This window comes from Dunckerocampus dactyliophorus, chromosome 3, assembly GCF_027744805.1.
Source record: "Dunckerocampus dactyliophorus isolate RoL2022-P2 chromosome 3, RoL_Ddac_1.1, whole genome shotgun sequence".
NCBI lineage: Eukaryota > Metazoa > Chordata > Actinopteri > Syngnathiformes > Syngnathidae > Dunckerocampus > Dunckerocampus dactyliophorus.
In genome coordinates this window covers 19,743,386-19,768,252 of record NC_072821.1, presented here as the reverse complement: position 1 = coordinate 19,768,252, position 24,867 = coordinate 19,743,386, and the positions used below count along the sequence as shown (strand labels likewise).

The following is a 24,867-nucleotide window of genomic DNA, read 5'->3' as shown; positions in this document are numbered from 1 at the left end:
TCTGTACATTTGTATATGATTTACATAGACAGAATGTCCATTATTTGATTCAATTGGGAAAAAATACTCCAGAATGAGAGGTTCCTGTTTTTTGTCAGACAAAAGACTGCATTGTGTTCAAGTCAAAACACTGAGAGATGTAAAGCATAAAAACAATCAGCGTACATTTCCCGTCAGTCTTCGGTGGTCTTGAACGCACCCCTGGATCAACAGCATCCAGCGCAGCCGAGTGTCCAGACATTGGCAATGGGCGGTGTTTGATAGAAGACGGACTGCACACAGCAACTCCAGCATCCATCCCATAGTCCTGTCGACTTTGTGCCACCTGTCAAAATGGATATGTTCAGTTTTTTTTCGTCTATAGCTTTCGTGGTTATTTGCGGAGGAATATTTGTGCGCTTCTCTGTTCTCGGCCTGCTTCAGTAATCAGTATATGAGCGGTAAGTTAGGCTCACTACAACCAACAGCATGAGGGAAACTGGGGAGGGAGTTCGTGTATATGGGTGCACAGGTAGGGGAAACGGCTTGTTGAAAACTTTGACTTGCATACATTCCGCGTTTACACACTTGGATATGCAGTTTTCACCAGTTTCACGCAACACACCCCAATTAAACCCCCATGACCAGACGTAATTAGCCTGCTAGCATTGGCAGCCAAGAACGTTCTGTATTGGCGTACGTAATGGTCAGGTTAGCTGCATAACCAGTGAATTAAAAAACAAACCGTGATTCCATCACACTTCGTATACTTCCCATGGTGGTAATCAGCATTTGTGTCACAGTTTTAACCAGTATGCTTTGTCTTATTCCTGCTTTTAGCCTACATGTTTTTGACAGGCTAGCTAGCGCTATACGTCATTAGCTGTTAACACATGCACCGGCGCAGCTATTTTAGTCAGGATATATATACAGTATAAATATATGTTTAAAAAATATATACGAATCCTGGCTATATATATTTATGTATAAGAAAAGCATAATAACATTTCATACATTACATATTAGTAGCAGCCCGTTAAACTATAAAAGGTTCACTTCAGTCTGGTGGGCGAGCATGCATTCTGTATAATTGCACTCCCGACTATTCATTGCAAATTACAAATTACATTTATTGGCACAATGTACTAACTTTCAATAGATGGTTAATGAAAAAAATGTGTGTGTTCCGTTGGTTTATTTCAAACTGGTGCAAGTTTATAAACTTTGCACATAGATAGAATTTTCAGTGCAACCGTACAAGGAAATCATACTGTACACTAACGCATGAAAGAAAAGCATTGTGGTTCACTAGACCACGTTTTCGTTTTATCTCTCAAATGTCGACTTGAAGAAATTATCCACCTCAAGATCCACCAACATGTATTAATGCTTATACATAGAATAATTGTTAAATGTTGCATCGTTTTAATAATTGATTTTGAAATATTCTCCACCTGAGAGATGCCAAACCGATTTTCCGGTGGTGTCCTTTTTCAGCTCACACAGAAGGTTCTCAATGCACAGTGCTGCTTGTACTATTAGTAGATTAAAATACATTTTGATCACTTGTATGCAGATAAAATTATTACTTCCTGTCTTTTATCTTCTAGTTTAGATGCCTTGGCCAAGATGAGCATCAAGGCCTTTGAGCTCATCCCAGCTGTGGAGCGGGACCTCCTCATGGGTGATAAGGCTCGCATCAAAATCGAATGTATAGAATGTTGTGGAAAGCACTTATATGTGGGAACCAATGACTGTTTCATCCACCACTTCCTGCTGGATGAGGTCACTTCTGCCAAAGGGAAGCTGACGTACTCGGCTCAGAAACTGCTGCACAAATACCTGGGCCTTAAGAAGCCAGTGGCTGAGCTGCGGGCCGCCTCTGCTTTGGAGCGTCTGATTGTGCTTTGCGATGGCATAGTGTTTCTTGTAGACATGGTAACACTGGAAACTGTGCCGTCAGCAGCTGGAGGTGGAGCCAAGATTAGAGGTGTGACGGCCTTTTGCATTAATGAGAACCCGGTGAACGGTGATCCATTCTGTGTGGAAATGGGTGTCCTTTCCTTGAAGCGTAGGACGGTTCAGATTTACATGGTTTATGAAGACAGAGTGCAGCTGCTCAAAGAGGTGACCACGCCGGAGCAGCCCTGCGCTGTCTGTCTCGATGGTTACTTCCTGTGCCTGGCGTTGGCTACGCAGTACATGATCCTGAACTACAACACGGGAGCTGCCCAAGATCTCTTCCCTTACAACAGTGAGGAAAGGAGACCCATTGTAAAGAGGATTGGCAGGGAGGAGTTCCTCTTGGCGGCACCAGGTGGTCTTGGTAAGTTGTCAAGCTTTAACTTAGTTTTGTCTTTTACATATTATTTGGGGTGTTGCGAGACACTCAGCTCATGAGACGACACATGAGATTGTGTCCGTGAGAACAGAACAAGACAAGATTTTAACAATAATTTTAAGAAAAGCTTCAAGAAACGTACAATAGAAAAAGTATGACTTGACAAACTTTTTTATTGAAGGGTTACTATACAATGCATGTGTGTTTTGATATGTTTATTGTCCCACAAATTGACCCTAAACAATATTATTTTGAGACCAAATAAACCACTAATGTTATGATAATATATAATAATAGTATATGATAATATATCATAATATCGCAATACAGTATTTCCTTCAATATGCCATCTTTCATTCTGTAAAGTTTGGAATTGGCCTTTGTGACATGTATTTTCTCACAGGCAATTTGTACTCTCAAAAGTTTGGAGCATCTCTGGAAATGTTGGCTTTTCACCTGTATTAAGAAGCAGCATTTCTTTTGCAACATGGCAAACTACACTTTCTGTAAATGCACACCATTTTGCACTGGTCCGTTTGTATTTGCCGATCCAACGTCTCAGTGAGTGTTGACTGTCGGAAGGAAGGCTCTGCATCTTGATGTGTATTTTTGTTGTGTGATTCATTTATTTATTATCACGAGACTGTTTTTTTTTCGGAATGAGAAATCTCATCACATTTGAATCTCGCAAGATCTCGTGAAACCCCAACTTTCCAGTAATCACAATGTTTATTGCTAATTATTTTTAGGTTTTTTATGTACACTTATTACACTTAAAAACATTGTCGTCCACCTGAGTAGATAAACGCTGCCCCTTCATTTTATTTATTTTTTTGTAAAAATATAACAGGTAGTGGAAATGGATATGGTTGTAATTCATTTTAGTCATACTTTCAGATGGTATACGATGGTACACGCTGCTGCCTTTTGTGTAGATTGTGCGGTTTCAGTCCCGGCCAGGGCCCCAACACCCATTCATTGGATATGTCCAGTGCTGGTCACAAGCCTAGATAAATGAGAGGATTTTGTCGGGAAGGTTACCCGACATGAAAACCTAGCCAAACAAATGATGTGATTGGCTCGCTATGGCGACCCCTGGCAGGAAAAGCACATAGTCACTTTTATTGTATTTATACATTTTATTAACCTGTGACATCTGCTACCAGTGGACACACGCAACAAAACAAGCATGGCATTTGTAAAGCTGCTGTTTTTGCTGGACATTAATCAGAATATTTATGTTCATATTCAAATCTGCTCAAGATTAACTCAAAACAAGTTAGGGGATGTCGGCTGTTAAGAAGACAGCATGCCATGCTGGAGGGGGAACAAAGAAAGTGAATAAGCTTTTATAGTGGATTTCTTCCATGCAATACAAAACTAAGTAACAAGCCAATCAATAAACAGTGCTCAATATGATCTGCCTTGTCCCATCTCTGCCCTCCCCTTTCCAAAAGGAATGTTTGCCAATGCAGAAGGGGCTTCTCAACGGGCCCCTGTCAACTGGTCCGAGAGCGTCATTGGCACAGCTGTGTGCTTCCCATATGTGGTGGCCTTAGATGAGAGCTTCATCACCATCCACAGCATGTTGGACCAACAGTTAAAACAGACACTTTCATTCAGGGATGGACACATTCTACAAGACTTTGAAGGTACTTAGGACACAATTGTTTGTGGTGATTTTTGTTTAAAATATTCTTTATCTTTTTTCCGCAGTAGATTTACCTGCAGTAGTTAGTCAGCATCATCCAATGGCTGTTGGGGAACAGGGATGTGCTGACCTCTGAGTGTTGTGTGTGTTTTTAGGGAAGGTCATTCTGGCATCCACTAAAGCTGTGTACATTCTGGTACCCTTGCCACTGGAGAGACAGATCCAGGATTTGCTGGCCAGCCACAGAGTGGAGGAGGCACTCATACTTACAGAAGGAGCACAAAGAAATATTCCCAAAGAAAAATTCCTGGTAATTCATACTTTTTGTTTTTTTATCTGGCGGCAATATTCCTTTGGGCTTAATATACAGTACCGACGTATGGAAAAAAATAGGAAACCCCGTGGTCTTTTAATTTTTTACACATGACTGTAATTGACATTTGTGCCCACTATGGGTTGTGCTCAAAATGCCTTGGACGACATGTTTGCATACATGCAATACGGAATGTTTTATGGTCATTAGACAAATAGTCACTTATGGCAGGGATGTCCAAACTTTTTCCACGAGCACCGCATACAAAAAAAATTTAAGGATACAAGGGACACTTTGATCTGAACAAAACAACCACATCCGAGCTTTATGCGACAAAGCAACTTAGTCTAATATGTAATCATATATCTCATCAATAATTAATTAATTTTATTTTTAGACTATGCCTATGCCAAGGGCCAAAAAAAGAGCCGAAAATGTTTTCCAGGCCGCACTTTGGACACCCCGTATTTATGGGCAATTATTTGCTAAATCCCGCATGTCCATGCAGAGACATTTTGCTTGATGGCCGCCATGTTTTTCGAGCAATGTCGTTAAAGTTTTTGACATTTGTTTAGTTGTCAGTTGCTTAAAGTTGTGTACAAATTTTGTGGTTGATTCTGGAAAGTTCAATGCTACTTATGGGGTCAGATTTTGGGGTTTAAAAACCACCATGTGGCATATTTGTCAGAAAAATACAAGTAATAGCACAGGCAATGCATTGAGGATGCTTGTTTTGCCAAATGTCTACCATTTTGTGTGCTGTGGTTCAGGTGCAGTTATACCTCATTTTTTCCACATAACTGCACATTAATTTATTCACATCAATTGGTCTGAAATAAATTATCAAAAATTCCTGGTGATTGGTATTATTTCCTAAAGCACAACTGTGTAAACATTAATTCAAATCAAGTGACAAAACTAACAATATGTCTATTTAATTTATAGAGCTTGCACAAAAGAATTCTGCAGCAGGCAGGCTTCATACAGTTTGGCCAACTTCAATTTATCGAAGCAAAAGAACACTTCAGGTAAATTTTTTTGTTTGTTTGTTTGTCAAGAATAATGCCACTGCCACTATCTACAGTACCACAGTATAGTGTAAAGCTCTTTTTGTGTCTGTGTGTTGCACTGATGCATGTGCGTTTCTTTCCGTCTTTTGCAGGAAAGGTCAGCTGGATGTGCGGGAGCTGATTTCTCTCTACCCACTGCTACTGCCAGCTTCTTCTTCATTCACACGCTGCCACCCTCCTCTCCACGAGTTTGCAGATCTCAATCACTTGGCACAGGGAAACCAGGAAAAAGTGTTGGAATGCAAGAAATTCCTTATCAGTTATTTGGGAGAGGTGAATGAGGAATTAAGACTTACATTATTTGCAAGAAGTTATATTTTTTTGAGGTGTAGTGTTTCTCATATTTGTCACTCATACTTATATATGCACTCTTGTCATCTTCACTTTGCAGGTCCGAAGCACAGAGGTAGCTAATGGTTGCAGAGAGGACGTGGACACTGCACTGTTGAAACTGTATGCTGAACAAGATCATGAGAGTCTTCTAGACCTGCTAGCGTCAGACAATGCCTGCTTGTTAGCAGACTGTGTCCCGTGGTTGGAAAAATATCACAAGTGTGTATATTATGTTTTTTTTTATAGGGGCGGGGTGAACCCATCCATAGTTAAAGCACAAATGATGAATGTGATCACTTTAAACAACATTTGCACATGAAACTGAAAATGCGTCTGAACTTTTTCTTTAATGTGCATTTATGACCTCAAAGGCCTGTAAAGAGTAATGGGGAGACATTTCATCTGAGAAATCTTGAGTTTTATTTTAAAGTGCAGCCATGGTTAGGGCTATAACCATTCATATGTGTGTTTTTCAGATGAAGTATTAATTTCCCTTCTACAAATATACCATCCTACAATACTGTCGAACAATATTTTAATTGATTAGACTTGTATGAAAAAATGTGACCTAAATACTTTGATTCATCTGCTTATAATCCAGATATTTTGCACTTGGGCTGCTCTACCATTCTAATGGTCAGGATCCAGCAGCTCTTCAGGTAAACTCTAGCTATGAATAATTCAGACAAACATATTTTCATTAATGTGATAGGAAGGGAACGACCTTTATTCACTATTCTTCCATGTTTTTGTCAGATGTGGATTCGTGTAGCTGACGGGGATCTACAGGATTCTACAAGACCTGATCTCTTTGAGTACATTGTGGACTTTCTTTGTTCCACTTCCAATCAGGACCTTGTATGGAAGTACGCAAATTGGGCCCTACACAAGGATCCCACTGTAGGTCAACCTCTATTACTGGTAGTTGCTTGTAAATTGATCCCATTTCTATTTCATAATAAAATAATGATGACTATTACGAGACATTTCTCGCATTTCCCTGTAAATATTCTCATTCATCCAGGTCAGTGTATTCTCAGGGCATTTAATCGATTGCAACTGGACTGTTCAGGGTGTCTTAGAAGACATTTCACCTCTCATCCGTGCAGGCTTCATCAGTTCGTGTTCATTGACTAGGTGGGACCAACATTAGTCTGACTAGGCTAATGTTAAGGAATTTGGTGCATGATCCAAAATATGTATCTTCTAAAAAAGGAAGCATGTCCAGACAAGAATGGTGCAGCTCTTTTGTGGTGTCAAGTGATAGTAGTAAGGATACAATGGAGTGGCGTGTTTGCCAGCCAATGACGGCTGTTTGGGTGGTATCACCCTTGTTAACGTTCCATTCAGATGTAATGATGGTCATGAACCCACCTGAAACCAAGGTGGCTGTGCCTTCTTTATTTGTTAGAGGTTAAATGATTGAATCTTTCAGGAAGGGATGAAAGGACAGCATTGTATATGGAAAGATGGTGCTGCAGACTTCCCCTTCTGTTCAGAGTTGGTTTTTCAACTTTGACGGTTTTCTTTTCTGTCCAGAATGTGTACATTTTTGTCCTCAAAGAAGCGCTGTTTCACTTTGAGGCACAGGTAGACCTGAAGAGTTAGCCTGTCTGTGTTCGGTGACTGCTTGGTTTCCACAGTATAAAATCGAAGCATTCCTTGCTGCACTGGACAGCATACTCCAGAGTGTTTTTCTGGATATGGCGTGTATCAGCCTTTGCCTCAAAGTGTTAACAGGTTTGAAGTGTACTGGTATGTTTTGTTGGTTAAAGAGTATCCCAGATAGTCCTGAGACATACGGGGTGACAATGTTGTTGCATCTGCGACTGTTTTCTTTCTCATTCACCTTGCTTTTGTTCTTTCCAGAACTCCTCAGACTAGAGCTGTCCTATCTAGTCAGACTAGTGTTTATCCCACCTAGCCATTGAGCATGAACTGATGAAGTCTGCTCGGATGAGGGGCGAAATGTCTTCTAAGACAACCTGAACAGTCCAGTTGCGATCGATTCAATGTCCTGAGAATTGCCCCTTTTGAAGTAGCTAATTAAGGTAGCCAAAGTTTTATGAACACACAACACACGCACACAATAGTAAACATTTTGTGAAAAGGATAGTTAGGATTTTTTGACATGAGGTTGTATGACATCCCCATCAGCAGCGTAGTGGATCAATGATGACTTACCTCCCATGAAGATGGCTGCGACGCTCGCATCTTCATCCACTGTGGAGCGCACACACACCCACACACACACAACAATGGACAGGCGACACCGGGAAGTGATACGAGAGAGCGATTGAGACTTTTTTGGGGGGTGCAACGGTTTTGTGATGCAAATGTATTACTCTTTTCAACGGATATTGTTTTGAGAAGCCAAACTGTGTACTTGAGTGGCCCCAGCAACTAACCGGAACAACATTCCTCATCACCGAAATCTGACCAGAACTCTGCTCACGGGACCAAGTGGGGTCTAAGTCACTGTTGATGCACTACACGGCTGATGGGGATGTGGTACAACTTCATGTCAAAAAATCCGAACTATCTCTTTAAGTGTCAGAAACAACTGAACGTTGTCTTTGCAAAGTACAGATTTTCTGGTATGTCGGTGCTCATCATTTTATGGCCTTGAATGCAAATCTAATCTACATTGTGTGCCTCTCCCATGCATCGCACTTGCTGATATTGTGCATCATTCAGTATAAGCACAAGGGTAACCCAGGCATTCATTTTTGTACATAGATAGCTGTCCACATCTTTTCCAAGAGGTCTGCTGAGACAGCCAAGTCAGATCTGAAGCCTGATGACGTCATCACATACTTGGGAAAGCACAGGGTCGCTCTTCTTCTCTACTTGGAGCACCTGGTGCTTGAAAGGCATATACAGGTACCACACAAAGATACTGCCATCAGGGGGAAGGCTAACGGTTGGACAGTGTGTGCATATTGTAAACTCTTTAATATTGCTTTATAAGAAAAAACACAAATGAATATTGAGAAAGCTACTGCCTAGTTGATGTTAATGTTACGCTGCAGTTGTGATTATTTCCTTGTTTATTTTCATGTCTGTAGAAGGAGAAATATCACACACATCTGGCAGTCTTATACATGGACAGGGTCTTATCTTTACTGTCAGAGTCTCCAACCAATCAAGAGCAGCTGAGCAAACCCAGAGAGCAACTCCAGGCTCTACTCAGGGAGTCAAGCCTGTACAGAGCTCAGTATCTTTTAGGTGAGATCATCAAAGGTTATAGTTAATAGTTAATTAAACATAGCCGTTAGGGTTGGGCGATATATCAATATTAATTTATTGATATTTCTTTTAAGCACAATATCAAAAACAAACATATCATTCATATCGGTATAAACTGGATTTGTGCTGTAACTATTGGTATTTTGACGCAGAGGTCTCACTCACCACTCTGTACTGTGTGTGAGCGCCACAGAGCGCTCCGTGCATGACGGAAGAGAGAGGAGGGGCGGAGCAGACGCCCCCCTCGGTCTTCAATAAACATGAAGGAAACAACAACGGCTGCAGGGGTGGAACGGGTCAGAAAAGAAAAAGCAGTGGCTCAGTAATTTGGAGGTACTTTGAAAAAGCGAAGCACTACAAATCTTTTTCACCACCTTAAAGGGTCACTGACATGATTAATCAACTTTGCTTAAATATGTTATATATTGTTTGTAATTGGGCTGCACGGTGGCCTAGTGGTTAGTATGTTGGCCACACAGTCAGGAGATTGGGAAGATCTGGGTTTGAATCTCCATTGGGCATCTCTGTGTGGAGTTTGCATGTTCTCCCTGTGCATGCGTGGGTTTTCTACGGGTACTTTGGTTTCGTCCCACATTCCAAAAACATGTATGTTGGGTTAATTGGTGACTCTAAATTGTCCATAGGTATGAATGTGAGAGTGAATGGTTTTTTGAATGGTCGGCGACCAGTCCAGGGTGTACCCCGCCTCTCGGCCAAAGTCAGCTGGGATAGCCTCCAGCAGACCCGCGACCCTAATGAGGATGAAGCGGTATAGAAAATGGATCGATGGATGGATTGTTTGTAATTGGGCCGCACGGTGGCCTAGTGGTTAGTATGTTGGCCACACAGTCAGGAGATTGGGAAGATCTGGGTTTGAATCTCCATTGGGCATCTCTGTGTGGAGTTTGCATGTTCTCCCTGTGCATGCGTGGGTTTTCTACGGGTACTTTGGTTTCGTCCCACATTCCAAAAACATGCATGTTGGGTTAATTGGTGACTCTAAATTGTCCATAGGTATGAATGTGAGAGTGAATGGTTGTTTGAATGGTTGGCGACCAGTCCAGGGTGTACCCCGCCTCTCGGCCAAAGTCAGCTGGGATAGCCTCCAGCAGACCCGCGACCCTAGTGAGGATAAGCAGCATATAAGATGGATGGATTGTTTGTTATTATATTCTACATTGTTAGTTTTTTGGAAACAAACGGCAAAGTCGCAAAAATTACATTTATAGTTCGTGGTGCCAGCCACTCGTTGCAGCAAGCGTCATTTCCATAAGTGACATGAGCGTAGTAACACCTCTCAGCTAAAGCACAGTAAACAAACGCTTCTCGAGGTAGCTAATAACCTATTAGCGAATAACCTATTTTATTTTAGCGACTATAAATTGTTTAAAATTTTTAATAAAACAACTTCGCACTGATATTTGGCTTTGAGTTTGTCTAAACTCACTTTGTGGAAAAAAAATATATATTTTTATCGTATATCGATATTCAACCTAAATTTATCAGGATATGAGTTCTGGTCCATATCGCCCAGCCCTAGTAGCCATCCATACATCCACGAATTGTTCCAAAAATGATGACTGTTGTGTATGTTTTTTCTGCTTCAATGTTGTTTAGGTAAGATGGAAAACTGTGAGCAACTGCTGCTAGAGCGTGCATTGCTACACGGAAAACTGGAGGAGCATAATGAAGCACTACACATTTTGGTGCACAAGCTGAGAGACTTCTCCTCTGCAGAGGCCTATTGTATTTGGGCTTCTTCTTACCAGGATTCTGCTTACCGACAGCAGCTGTTTCACCTTCTCCTGGGAATGTATCTTGACAAAAATGCAGCAGTGGAATCCCAAACAGCAACGTGTGAAGACAGTGGAGCTCTAGAAATGGCAGCGGTGGACCTCCTGAATCGTCACGGAGAGGTGTTTGATGCGGTGCGTGTACTGAGGACACTGCCGGATAACTGGTCGTTGCAGCTGTTGCGGCCCTTTCTGGGTCGAACCATCAGGGCTAATATGCATGCCTCCCGCACGTCTCAGATCGCTCTCGGGCTCGCCCACTCTGAACACCTTCAACTACTGCATGACAAGGTGAGCGGTTCATCACATAACACACACACACTTAATTTACTGACTGAAACTTTGTCCCGTATAAGTCTGAAAATTATATACACTACCCGTCAAAAGTTTTAAAACACCCCAATTTTTTCATTTATTGATTGAAATTCAAATCGTTCAAGTCCAATGAGTAGCTTGAAATGGTACAAAGGTAAGTGGTGAAGTGCCAGAGGTTATAAAAAAGGTAAGGTTACCCAAAACTGAAAAATAATGTGTATGTCAGAATTGTACCAAAAGGCCTGTTTCAGGGACCACAAAATGGGTCAACAATTTAAAGCTGTTCTGCAGAAATGGAGGTTGATCAAGCCTTGGCAGTTGGTGCAACTAATTCCTTCAGGTGTTCCAAGTTCTGGAGTATGTACTACCTCCTCTGTCTGCATAAAAAGTGTGTTCGGAACACACTGTGGTACTATACCCTCGCAAACATCAGTTGAACAGCATTGTACTGGAGAAAGTAATTTTGTTGCTGCAAAACTAGCAAGAAAAAAAGGGAATTAACAATGGAAGAGAGGCAGACCATCTTAACACATAAAAATGTTGGTTTTTCCTCCTGAGAAATTGAAGTGCTCTAAAACGGTAGTGTATATTTTTAATTCTAAAACTACAACTGAGTTATTGTATACTCTACAGCTTGACGTTGTATTTTTCCGCATTGAAATCTATTCCAAAAGGGTGTCTCCACTCAATTCACTAATCTGTGTCGTTTCATTTAAAATATTCCCTTATGTATCTACAAGATGGTACAGCACCAACTTCTTTTACTCTTACCATTCAGGCAGTTGAAGATGATTTAACTAAGCCTTCAGTAACTGTATATTAAATTAAACACTTTTTGATGATAAAGGCTACAATGAAAAAAACTCCATAAAAGTATCTCATACCCATCCCTTGTAATTAACATTAAAATGGCTTGAATTGAGGGGATTTTAAAAATACAAATTGGCCTACAGTATATTTATATGTTGGACCCGTGATTCTTTACATTATGTCTTATATATCTTTAGTCATCATTCCAGCTGAAAACTCTACATTTTTAACTGGTCTTGTCGTCCTCCAGCTCAAAGAAACAAAGAAGCCAATCACTGTGTCAGCAAAGAAGGGATGCCACTTATGCCACAACACCTTCAGTGAGCCGGACGTAGTGTGTCTGCCGGGCGGTGTGCCTGTCCACGCTCACTGTGTCGCCCAGAGAGTAAAAGACTCCCCTACAAAGAAACAGTTGACTAACCGCAACAATCATACGTGAGACTCGGCCCATCACATGAAAATGTGATTGTTGATTTGAGGCACCAAAACAAAGCGGAATATGCTGGATTTGGGGATGGTTGAGGACTATGGAGACGAGGTCAAAGCATAGGAGAGCCCATTGCTGTGGTCAGGTTGTTGATAAGAGTCTACAAGAGTCAAAAAGACAGAGGGGTGTATGAAAACAGAAAAGTTGTGCTCATGTGATGCAGTTAAACCACACATTCAGAATTATATCCAGGTCAAAGTCAATTGAGCCGTCCTTTTAACAATGGAATTTAAAAAAAATAAACAAGACAGACACATCTGTACTACTCTGTCTTCAATTCTAAACAGAAATATGTAGCCTACAACAGGCAAATCTTCTTCTTTATTTTACTTTATTTTTCAGAAGGAACCGCTGTACTGTTTTGCTTACGCTCAGCATTGAAAGAGCTGGTTGCTCTAATCTGTGTTTCATTTGTTGATGGCTGCCCACATCTTAACAACACAATAGGACAAGTTACATTCAATGTCACCGTCCTGTACATCTCATTAACTGAGGATTCTGTTTATTTAATGTGATGCCATAATTCATAACCATGTTAAAAAGCATTGCTGATGTGGCACATGTGTAAATTACAAAAAAGCTTGAATTTACTTACAGCAATTAACAAAAAAAGCACATTGATAGTTCCTTTTTTGTTGATTTATTCTACGTTGATGCTATTTCCTTTGTGAGCCACAAGATGGCAGTAAATGATTGAAAAGTAAAGTGAACATGATCTTTTTGTTCATAGAATACTTTAGTATAACCTAATTATGTCGATATTGTTGCATGATTTATAACAACAAACTATTTCTTTGCCACTTTGTGGCGCCACGCAGATAAAAAGGGACGGTGGAAATGCTTTCTTGTATTACTAAGGATATGTAACAAATTAAGGGAATGGCTAAAAAGTAACAAGATGTAATGACAAAAGTAATAAATGAATGTCAAGGACTTCACAATGCATGATGAGATTAACGTTTGTGATTTTTACAGCAGATTACCATGTGATTGGGAACAAATTAAAAACAAAATTTAAATTAATTTCCAATAGAATGACTCTCCGAAAAAAATCCGATGAATCAAAGACAAAAGCATTGTTGCATTCTCTCCCTTGTGAAAATGGCGAATGGATGTTCCATGACAACAACATATGGGGAAAAAATGTAAAAGTGTTTTCTTTCACTGTCTTATAAAACAAGTTTTAATTCCTCGTAAGATGAGAAGGTCACCCAACAACAATCATTCTTCTTCAACAAGGTTTCCATACTGTATTAGTAAGTGTGTCCTCTGTAATCTCCATGTCAGTGCAACACAATTCTTTAGGGAATTTGTGCACCGAACTAGTTTTCCAAATGTAGGTCTTACTCTCCTTTCAAGGCACAAAATCCCAAATTATCAAAATCCATTTCATTGCATCTCCTGTGAATTAAAATTTTTAAAAAGACATGCTGTTGTATAATATATTATGTTATCTACAGTGTATATACTGCATTTTCTACCTGTTTGTTGCTTTATTCAAATCACCAGTGGGAGTGGAGTGTACAAACTGCAAATCCATCCCATTTAATAAATATTAAACTGAACATTCACTCTTGGAGGTCTCACATTATTGTGCTGCAGAGGATAAAGAAATGTTTTGCAGATGTAGCTGGAGTCGTGTGCCTGTGGCGTTTGTCTAACACACGAATACAAGGATCATACAAGTACTTGAGGGAGTATTTTTGGCTCTTACACGCATACTCTTTTCACCTGTCACTGAGTGGCGCTGTGGCTGATGTCCACACTGTTAATGTCATCTTCACCTGTGGTAGAGGACATTGCACAATGTGACATGTGAGGAGACGTGATCCATAGAGATGATGTGTGTCTCTTGTTGAAAACAGATGGAAACCTTTCAACTCCCTTGAAAATCCATCTTTAAAATAAGCACACCATGCTAAATTACATATTCTGGGTTGTCTAAACTTTTTCCACTCAGGGCCTCATATTGAAAAATAAAATGGTGCGGGGTGGGCCCCATGATATTTTTTATTTTGTAAAAAGGATTAAAACAAAAAAGTACAGTACAGTATAGAATGTATAGATATAAAATTGAGCGTCCTTTCCATACAACAGGAAGTGACGAATACAAAGATTATTAGTGGCATGTGAGCTTTACAACATTCAACATTTACCTACACAGGGTTCTATAATACAATATACTAAAAATATATATTTTTATTATATTACATACCTAATGTAATGTAGGTTACGGTATCGTCCGTGTTACATACTCCGATACAGTAGGTGGCGGTATGCACCAGTAAAACAAAAAACGCCATTAACTCAAGGAAGAACTGGTTTCCCTTGGTGAATTAGCGCTCCCTGTTGACCTTTCTCCACAAGCGCAGGCGAGTCAGGAATCCCAATCAGCTCCTCGCTGCAACACAAACGCCATCTTTAACAGGCTGACAAACTACTGAAGCAGAGTTAAGGAACGAATCTGGGTCAGGCAGTCGGAGACGAAAACCCCGTCTGGAAATCGCTACTCTTCGCCAAATTCTGGCCGATATTTACCTATCTCTAGTCAAATCGCGCCGTTTTATGGTCCAATGTGTTTGAGCGGTCGGGCAGCCCGAACGCAGTTTTGTTGTGTCGGTCCCGGTTGACGTTGACTGGTAGCTTTTGCTCACAAACAGCTGACTGAGGTGAAAAAACAGGTAATGGAAAAAAGATTGACTTCTCTGTTGAAAAACTCATCTTAACTCCAGTATTTCACACCGTAACTTTCCATTTTCAGCAGCGTGCTCGCTAACCAGTTAGCTAAGCTGTATTCGAGTTAGCTAGCTCTTATCTCGGGTGGTTGGCGTTGTAAGCAAAAAACGGATGCGGTCAGTTTTAGCCGATGCTAAACATAACTCACAGGGTTGGCTTGGGTCGACTAACAATACACTTTTCATACTCTCCAAAATAAACTAGGAGTCGAATATTTCGTGAATTGTTCATAAGGCGCTTGTGTTTGTTGTGGCAAAGGGAGGCGTGTCCTCCCACTTCAATGTGGCCATTCTCAGCCGAGCATAGTTGCAATATGTTGCCATCTAATAATATAGTCTGTACAACCATGTATCATTATCCTTTATCGCCTCTTTTAGAACGTTGCAGTTCTATACAAGACTATCATTTTGCAAATAGTGCAGTTACATTTGAAAAGCCAACTGACACGGGTCTTATCTAAAGGTAAGTGCGCAGTTAGATGTCAATGACTCACGGACATTATCACTCTTTAACGGTTATTGCATTGTAGAAGTTGGTGAAGCATCTAGACAGAGTAGAGAACATTATTTAACAGGGGCTTTTAACCAAAAGCATTCCCATTACCTTTTGCATGTGTGATAATGTGAAATAAAATCAGAAAAAAAGTTATATTCTTCATTACATTGGTTCATAATTTCAGAAAGTGTTATTGTAGGCACACTGAGTATGTTATCCATACAGCATGTGCCCATTGTTGTCAAAATGTGAATGTACAGTATATCTGTTTTCCACAGGACTATAATCTATCTGTGGAGTTGGGTTGGGTGGCAGACAGGGTCATCACTCATTTGCATAATTTGTTGTGACGCATGTTGGATGATTGCTTTGAGGCCGTGTCTTACTACATTGTAGCTTTTGGTGGAGTTGCAGCTGTATTATCCAGCATGCCTTGCGGGGACATTGTAAATACAGCAGCGAATATTTTTTAAAAAGTAGCACCTAATCTATATGTGATGGTCCAATTGTATTTGTGGGAAACACTGCAGATCAATGTCAACAATGTAAAGGCTGCATCTCATTTCCAGTAATAAAAATATTGACCAATTGTTACTTTTAAATACAGTGCAACCGTTATGAATTTATTTGAATCTGGGACATTTTTCCCTGTTTCAATATCAGATTTTACAAGAAATACATCATCTAGTTAACATCTGATTTTTGATTTAAGAATATTTAGATTATTACCACTGCTAATCATAGGCTATTCTCTTTGCCCCCATGTGAACACCAGGATGAAACGAGTTCTCCAAGGGACTCAGCAGGAGGATGGGGGTGGTACCAGCGGTGTGACTCTCAAACGGTCACGCAAACAGAAGATGGACACAGATCTTGAAGACAAGGTGGTCCATTGGGAAGGTCTTCCACAGGAGATACTTCTCCACATCTTCCAGTACCTGCCTCTGTTGGATAGAGCTTATGCTTCCCAGGTACAATGTGAAAACAGTAATACTTAACAGGGAGAAGTGGTTTGTAGTTTAAGGCACGGGAACCCTTTAAAAAAAAACAAAAAAAAACAATGAACAGAGACAGAAAGGCCACACGGAATGATGCATCATTAAAGTTTTAGCTGACTATGCTGGGAAACTCACTTCTTGTCATGGTTGATGTTTGATGGCCTTTAGCAAGATAGTTTGTAATTCAAGTCCAGGGAAGTAACGTGTAAAAGGATGTAGTGTAGTAGTGACTCTTAGTGTTCCATAACGTGCTCGGCAGAAGTGTCCAAAGTGCAACCTGGTGGCCATTTTCGGCCTGCAGCTTGTTTTTTTTACTGATCCACTTTTCTTCAAGAAAAAGCGTCGGTGACCCCTGCTGTAACGTTTGCTGAGGCACAAGCATGAGACTAGATTGCCGGAAAACTATGGTTTTTATTACACGTTTGAATTATCTCACAATCTCACAACAGGCACAATAACAATAACATGTAATCCATGTGTGTCTTAAAGGGCTTATTTCCTATGATTATATCTACTATATTGGGTAATATGCATGTTAAGGTGACTATAGGGGTGTTATTACATGTCTAGCGGGCTATAATAATGTTAAAAACTAGGGGTATCCTGATCCACATTTTTTGTCTTCCGATCCAATTTTTTTTATAGTCTTGTCAGGCCAATCCGATCCGGTACCGATCCTTTTTTAAAAAAAATATTATTATTATTTTTTGTTAATAAGATTTTGTGACAAACATGGATTTGTGGAATATGGTTATGAATATAGCTCTTCAATGCATAAAAAAATGACACAGCCAAAGTACTGCTGAATTTACTTTTTTATTACACAGCATGACCAACAATATTGTTTGGCTTTTGTAACAAACCTCTGAGTCAAGTCCCTAATCCAATAAAAGATCCACTAAAAGTCCATTCAATAAAAGATACGGTACATTTAAAAAAAAAATGGGCGTGCAAAATACTTTTAGGGTAGAACTAAACATCTGACATGGTTATAGATCAATTTGTGGTGTGATTTAGAATATGAATTTTTTTTTTTTACAAACTGTCTTCAACGGAATAGTAATTTTCTAGTATAAACAACATGAGGTTGAGCAGCACGTTCCGTGCGAGCTCCCCACACCATGATACAGCACTCTGGGCCCAGTAAGGGGGAACTACCGCTGTAGCTACGGAGCCGAATAGCCAACGTCAATGTGAAACTAACTTCACCACAGTACACCGCGGACATGTCAGCATGGTGGTGCGTTTTCTTCTTCTTGCGGGTGGCGGGAATCGAGTGGCTACATTACTGCACATACCATGTTGGAGAGTGCCCCAGAGTTATGAATGTTATACGGCAACCGGATCGGCCCGATCTTGTGGCGGAAGCTGATTTTATCTGGTCTTCAAAATACATCGGATCGGCAGCCGATCCCGATACTGAAGATTTGATTGGGACATCCCTATTAAACACTCTTTTTAGAAGATTGTAAACAGGTTTTTTATGCTCTACCTACAGAAATATTTGATTTATGAATAAGGAATCTTATTTGGTGGAAATTCGGTTATCAAGGTCGGGTCTGGAACTACTGTAATTAACCACAATAAATGAGGGATTATTGTATTGAAGTACATCCGGTCTGACCTTCAGGATTGGGATCGGCTGCCGATCCGCTGTCTTTGTGAAGAACGGATAATATCAGCTTCCGGCATGAGATCGGGCCGATCAGGTTGCCGTATAACGTTCGTAACTCTGAGCCACACTCCAACATGGTCGGTGCAGTAATGTGCCTCAAAGCTGGTTGCCACTGGACTCACGCCACCCGCAAGAAGAAGAAAACGCAACACCACCATGCAGACGTGTCCGCGGTGTACCGTTGTGAAGTTGGTTTCACGTTGGACATTGGATATTCGACTCTGTAGCTACAACGGTAGTTCCTTGTCACTGTGCGCCCCGGACTGCTGCGTCATGGTGTAGGGAGCTCGCACAGGAAGTGCCGCTCTGACTGCTGGTTGCTTATAATAAGGACCTTACAAACACTACTAAACATGCCGAAACGGTGGCGAAAAACCTTGGAAACTCCTCTGTTACGGAGCCTGAATGGAAGCTAGCAGGGTTGCTTAGTTTAGCTAGTGCAGCTCTGTGTGTGTGTGTGTGTGTGTGTGTGTGTGAGTGACTCAAACTGGATGAGTATATTTTCACCGTGTTGTGTTTTACTGCTTTAATGTGAGGACCATTTTACAGTGCCCACGACGTGCAGATTCTGAAAAAAGACGAGAGGCACGTTTATTCGTGCACTCAGCGCGTATAAACCATCAATTGCCATTCTCAACACACTCAACACATTCCGGCCTTGAAAATAGGAGTGCTCTTTGTCACATTTGTGTAATTGTATAAACAAAATAAAGGTGTCATTAAAATATCTTACTTTAATAATGCGATTGCAATTACATCTGTGACTACATCTTCCTTACTCACAATTGCAAGGCTATAAAAAAATCGGATCTGGTCGAAAGCCGAAAAATGTGGATCGGGACATCCCTGGTTTTAGCCCTTTTTTATGTACAAAATGTATCAAAGTGGCTCCCTGCATCCTTTAGTTTTTCCTGTATGCAGCCCTCGGTGGAAAAATTTGCAAGCCTATTAACCATTAGTGAGACTGCTATAATAAGGTATGGCCAGTTTTCAGGTCACTCCTGTGCAGCCAGTATAGTATGTATTGTATTGCAGTTTCTGGTATGTGAACATGACCTATAAGATGTGTGATTTCTGGCCCTGGCTTCTATTGTAGCTGACAATCGAATGAGAGGCTTGTCTAAACACATGGACATAAAGTTAAGTGTAACTAAATTAATTGACTAATGGGACTAAAATACTGCTTTTGAGTTAAACGTATCTGATCGTCATTTGTCACAATATATTTCAGTTGTCGCACGCTTTACTTGGATCGCAACTTCATTTTGTTTGTACAAACACAGGTGTGTCGGGGCTGGAACCTCGCATTTCATATGCCCGAACTGTGGCGATGCTTTGAGTTTGAGTTGAACCAGCCAGCCAGCTCGTACCTGAAGGCCACACACCCTGACCTCATTAAACAAATCATCAAAAGGCACGCCGACCACCTCCAGTATGTCAGCTTCAAGGTATGAGTCACCTGTGAGGCGAGCAGGTAAAGTTGACAATGTGTAGTCCCAGTTCTGATGAGTATCTTCCTGCACAGGTGGACAGCAGCAGAGAGTCCGCAGAAGCAGCATGTGACATCCTCTCTCAGCTTGTGAATTGTTCTCTTAAAACTTTGGGCCTCATCTCCACAGCTCGGCCCAGCTTCATGGAGCTGCCAAAGGTCAGTACAAGGCTTGACGCATATCATTTGTAAATGTATGAACATGTCATAATGAAGTTCAACACATATACTAATCTCTCGTTGATTGCGGTTAATTGGTTGCAGACCCGACTGTGATAAGTGAATTTCCACCAATTAGGATTCCTTATTTATAAATGGAATATTTTGTAGTTAGAGCAGAGAAGACCTTTTGATGACCTTCTAAATAACCTTTTTCAGTTTTAGAGCCTCTAGACATGAAATAACACCCCTATAGTCGCCTTTAAACTTGTAGTACCCAATGTAGCAGACATAATAAGAGAAAACAAGCCATTTAAGACATAAATAAGACTCGTGCTTGTGTGTGTTGCTGTAAATATATTCACTAGGGGTGCTGGGGGGGACAGAATGTGATGTTGGGAGTTCAGAGTAGCTTGGTGTCGGCTACGGCCGCAACAGTAGCTTTGGATTATTGTGCCTGTTGTGAGATAATTCAAACCTGCAGTAAAAGTCTATTGTTTCGACGATCAAGTCTGGCGTTTGTGTGTCGCAACAAATGTTACAATAACATTACTGACACGTAGTGACCAGTGTATAATACTACATATCATCACAGCATCTTAAAATGAGTCTTCTGTATACCATATATTTGTGTTTTACTTCATGAAACCATGTTTATGTTTCAGAATGCTTAATTTAGGCAAAAATTATGTGAAATGTGCTGAAATACGTATATTGTTTGACTAAGAATAGGCCATATTCAACCATGAAACAGCATGATTTATTAATTAATATATTTTTGAAAAACTGTGGTCGAGTGAAGCCATGAAATTCGAAACGCAAAGTGGCGAGAGATTACTGTATTTGGAATTTTTTAACATTTTTTCTATCTGACATAAGTAGTTAATCATTTAGATTTGTCATTGTGACTCAAACCACAAATATTTACGTATGTTCACTTACTACTAAAGAACCATTGTCTTGGTTTGTTTGCACAGGTGTTATTTGTAACAGTAATATATAGAAAGAGGAAGTGTAAATGGGACTTTAAGCATAGAGAAGGAAAGACTAATACGTTTTTTATTGGATCTGTTCAACAGTCTCACTTCATCTCAGCGCTGACGGTGGTTTTTGTGAACTCTAAATCGTTGTCCTCCCTGAAGATTGATGACACGCCTGTAGACGATCCCTCCCTCAAAGTCCTCGTGGCCAATAACAGTGACACGCTCAAACTGCTGAAAATGAGCAGTTGTCCCCACGTGTCACCTGCAGGTACTGACAAACAAGAAAGAATTGGGGATTGTAAACCAGTGACAAATTATCATTACAGTTTGATTGATCTGGAACAATTGTCGCTGTTGGTGTGCAAAGTTGGTGCAGCAATCCATCTCCACAAAATCAATCCTATCTACGGTGATGTCTGAACTTTTAACAAATGTAGAAGTGTTTAGATCTTAAGGAATACAAATGCACAGGAAGGGACTATATAATTGTTGATGCAATTTTAGAGTGTTTTTTGGAAATGAAATACGAAATGCCCCAGCATTATCTTCACTGGACTTACTGTAGCTTTACTGAATAGACTGTATTGCTACGTCATTTCCTTTGGGTAAAATTACATTCTCCTCCATCAGGCATCCTTTGTGTGGCTGATCAGTGCCATGGCCTGAGAGAATTGGCTCTCAACTATCATTTGCTGAGTGATGAACTCCTCATAGCCCTGTCCTCTGAGAAGCATGTTCACCTGGAGCACCTGCGCATTGACGTGGTGAGTGAGAATCCAGGCCAGCAGTTCCACACCATCAAGAAGAGCAGCTGGGATGCCATGGTGCGCCACTCCCCTAAATTTAATTTGGTTATGTACTTCTTCCTCTACGAGGATGAGTTCAGCCCCTTCTTCCGTGATGAGATCCCAGTCACACATCTGTATTTTGGCCGGTCAGTCAGCAAAGACGTGCTGGGCCGTGTCGGGCTCACGTGCCCTCGCCTGGTTGAGTTGGTGGTTTGTGCTAATGGGCTACGGCCGCTAGATGAAGAGCTGATCCGCATAGCCCAGCGCTGCACTCAGCTGTCAGCCATCGGCTTGGGAGAGTGTGAAGTGTCATGTAGCGCCTTTGTGGAGTTTGTCAAGATGTGTGGAGACAGACTGACGCAATTGTCAATCATGGAAGAGGTGCTGGTTCCAGATCACCGCTATGGGCTTGATGATATCCACTGGGAGGTGTCCAAGCATTTGGGCCGCGTCTGGTTCCCTGACATGATGCCTACCTGGTGAAGCTGTGCAGGAGTTGTAATTGCATGTACATTTGTGTGAGTGTAAGCACCCAACACCTTTCTCTGACTGAAAAAGAGAAAACAATCCCAACAATCAAATTAAATGTAATACATTAAAAGATCTGGAAAAAATGCCCTCCATTTAAATTTGGATCAAGTTACGCAAAGATGTACAATTGTTTTCAAGTCTGCCACGCTGTTCTTTGTATATACAGTATATATATATTTATATTTATATTTATGTATCTTTTTCTTGTTTTGACAATGCACTTTTTTTTTTTCCTCTGAGCAATTTACAGATTTGTCCGCACTTTCCATCAGAATCAACAAAAAGTAACTGAGAATGAAGGGGACAATGTGGCAGTTGTATCATGTACATCATGTATTTATTGTGTAATACACCATAACCCTCTGATATGGAGAATCCTTTAGTTTGGATTCACAAACAATTATGATAAGCCAACCTTAGTCTTCATTAAAGGGATAGTTTGGATTTTTTGACATGAAGTTGTATGACATCCCCATCAGCAGTGTAGTGCATCAACGATGACTTTACCCCCACTTCATCCTGTGAGGTGAGTTGTGGTCGGATTTCGGTGATGAGGAACATATTTCCTTTTAGTTGGTGGGGCCACTTAAGTGAAGAGTTTGGCTTCTCAAAACAATATGCGTACAAAAAAAGTAATACATTTGCATAACAAAAATGCCTCCTCGAAAAAAATCAGGCCTCAATCGCTGTTTGTTACTTTGTCTCCCGTTGTATCACTGTGTGCTATGAGTTCCACAGTGTTTATATGTGCGGATGAAGACGTTACGACTGCACCACTGTCCGGTGGACTTTTCCCTGCTGGATGAAACGGCCACGAGGAGCATTCGCCATTTGCTGAATCGTGCCACATCACTGAGTGAAGAATAAAATTGACTCAGCTGTACCCTGTTGATTTGATTTGCCACACTCTTAAGTGGCCCCACCAACTAACCGTACCTACGTTCCTCATCACTGAAATCCGACCAGAACTCTGCTCACGGGATGAAGTGGGGGGGGGGACGACTCACCGTTGATGCACTACTGTACACTGCTGATGTGGATATCATACCGCTTCATGTCAAAAAATCCAAACTATCCTTTTAATCTGAATGTACTAGTGTAAAAGATTGCTTCTGATCACTTTTAATGGCTATCTGCTGAGCACATGTAGAGCTTTGCAGTGAATAACCCTTATAAATTGGTATGTTTGTCAATGTGGTAAAGGTTTCTGAGAATGTTTCCGTGTGAACCAGGGCCAGATTGGGTGGTTGAATAGGCGAGGAGTCCACATCCTGTATAATACGTCGGATGGCAGTGCTTAAAATGCAGTGAAACGCTTACACTATGGACTCATTGTTATTTGAGGTTTATACTACACACACACACACACACACACACACACACACACACACACACACACACACACACACGGAGGAATCTTATTGGTGCACTTTTAATTCATTGAAAGATCACCTTATTGCTTCATTTTTCATGAAGTCTCAAGTATATCTGTTTAAGCTAAGCTCCAATCTTATGAAATTTAAAGTTTGATAACGTACATCATAGGCTGTTTGTTAATGCATCTGCGATTAATTGCTATACAGTATATGTATACTCAGTTGTAATTACTTATGTACAGGCCTTCTTACAATACTGTACCACATACATTGCGTCATCTTCTCAAACAGGTAATGTTCAGAAGCTCTGAGCTGGCCTGCTTAAGACCATGGTTGTTGGGGTTTTTTTGCTCAGTATCCAGGAATAATGCACTCCAGTGTTTGAATGTGGAATTGGCAATTTAAAAGTGGAGATGAGATGATCTCAAATCAGGCAACCTTAAAGACATCGTAGCTTGGCTGAATACTGAAGTGTGACATCAATGGTTTGACTTTTTCCATTGCAATCAAGTGTACACGATAACTGGATTAGGTCTTAACATGTCTGTTGCCTGTGGACTCACTGAATGACATAGACCTTGTACTGTTGAATAAAGAATCCCTTTAAATCATTATGTTGAAAGCCATCCATTACCTATACTGCTTATCCTGGGTTGACCATATTTGCTGCTGCTGTTCAGATTCTACATGGGGACAGGGGCCCATCATGTTTTATAATCTCGCTTTTGAAGTTCAGGCGAGCCTGGCAAACAACTCTTCTTTTCTGAAATGTAATGTATTTCTAAAATCATACCATATATTGGTGAACATGAACTACGTTTGTTATCTCTGCTAATGGATTATTGCAAAGTTAAGGACTTTCATAATATGTGCATTGTTTTTACTTTAGCTTAAAAATTGAATTATGTTGAAGTTTTATTGGAAGGTAACCTTTTGTACTTTTCTCAAATGTATGTATAACACTGAATGAGTGAGGTTCTTGCAACTTTAATGATACGCTCTTCTGTGTTTTTGGTATGGAAACATTAAATGGGAAATGAAATGAAAACAACACTGCATTGAACTGGGAATTTGGGTGTTAGTAATAGTGACTAGAACTCCCTGCTTTTGTTTTAAGATGCCCTTCAGAAAATTACAATTGATCAATTAAAGACTTTAAATGCATGATAACCTATACAAAAGCTGTTCTTTCCTTCAGCTTGTGTTTCTGAACATTGAGTCCATAAACAATCTGTCGTGATTCCTATTGCTCCATGATCTCAAATAAACTGCGTTGAGATAGTTTACCAACGTTGT

The 24,867-nt window shown here is 40.5% G+C and overlaps 2 protein-coding genes across 3 annotated transcripts; both read left to right on the top strand.

Moving 5' to 3' along the window:
- The first annotated feature begins 204 nt into the window (after positions 1-204).
- Positions 205-13,912, top strand: tgfbrap1 (transforming growth factor, beta receptor associated protein 1). 2 transcript variants are annotated; one of them, XM_054771165.1, is made up of 13 exons: positions 205-440; positions 1,595-2,305; positions 3,778-3,972; positions 4,127-4,281; positions 5,230-5,312; positions 5,447-5,627; positions 5,746-5,906; positions 6,289-6,346; positions 6,444-6,587; positions 8,427-8,570; positions 8,756-8,915; positions 10,554-11,020; positions 12,105-13,912. In XM_054771165.1, the coding sequence occupies exons 1-13, from the start codon at positions 434-436 to the stop codon at positions 12,291-12,293; spliced, it is 2,655 nt and encodes an 884-aa protein (XP_054627140.1). In that variant the 5' UTR covers positions 205-433; the 3' UTR covers positions 12,294-13,912. The 2 variants fall into 2 exon arrangements, with proteins under 2 accessions (XP_054627140.1, XP_054627142.1); XM_054771167.1 differs by having other exon boundaries at positions 206-440; positions 1,590-2,305.
- A 773-nt stretch (positions 13,913-14,685) lies between these two features.
- Positions 14,686-24,861, top strand: LOC129178313 (F-box/LRR-repeat protein 3-like). Its single transcript, XM_054770404.1, has 6 exons — positions 14,686-15,022; positions 16,348-16,543; positions 19,529-19,693; positions 19,771-19,893; positions 20,973-21,144; positions 21,507-24,861. Exons 2-6 carry the CDS (start codon positions 16,349-16,351, stop codon positions 22,145-22,147), a joined length of 1,296 nt encoding a protein of 431 aa, XP_054626379.1. The 5' UTR covers positions 14,686-15,022; position 16,348; the 3' UTR covers positions 22,148-24,861.
- Positions 24,862-24,867: the final 6 nt, after the last annotated feature.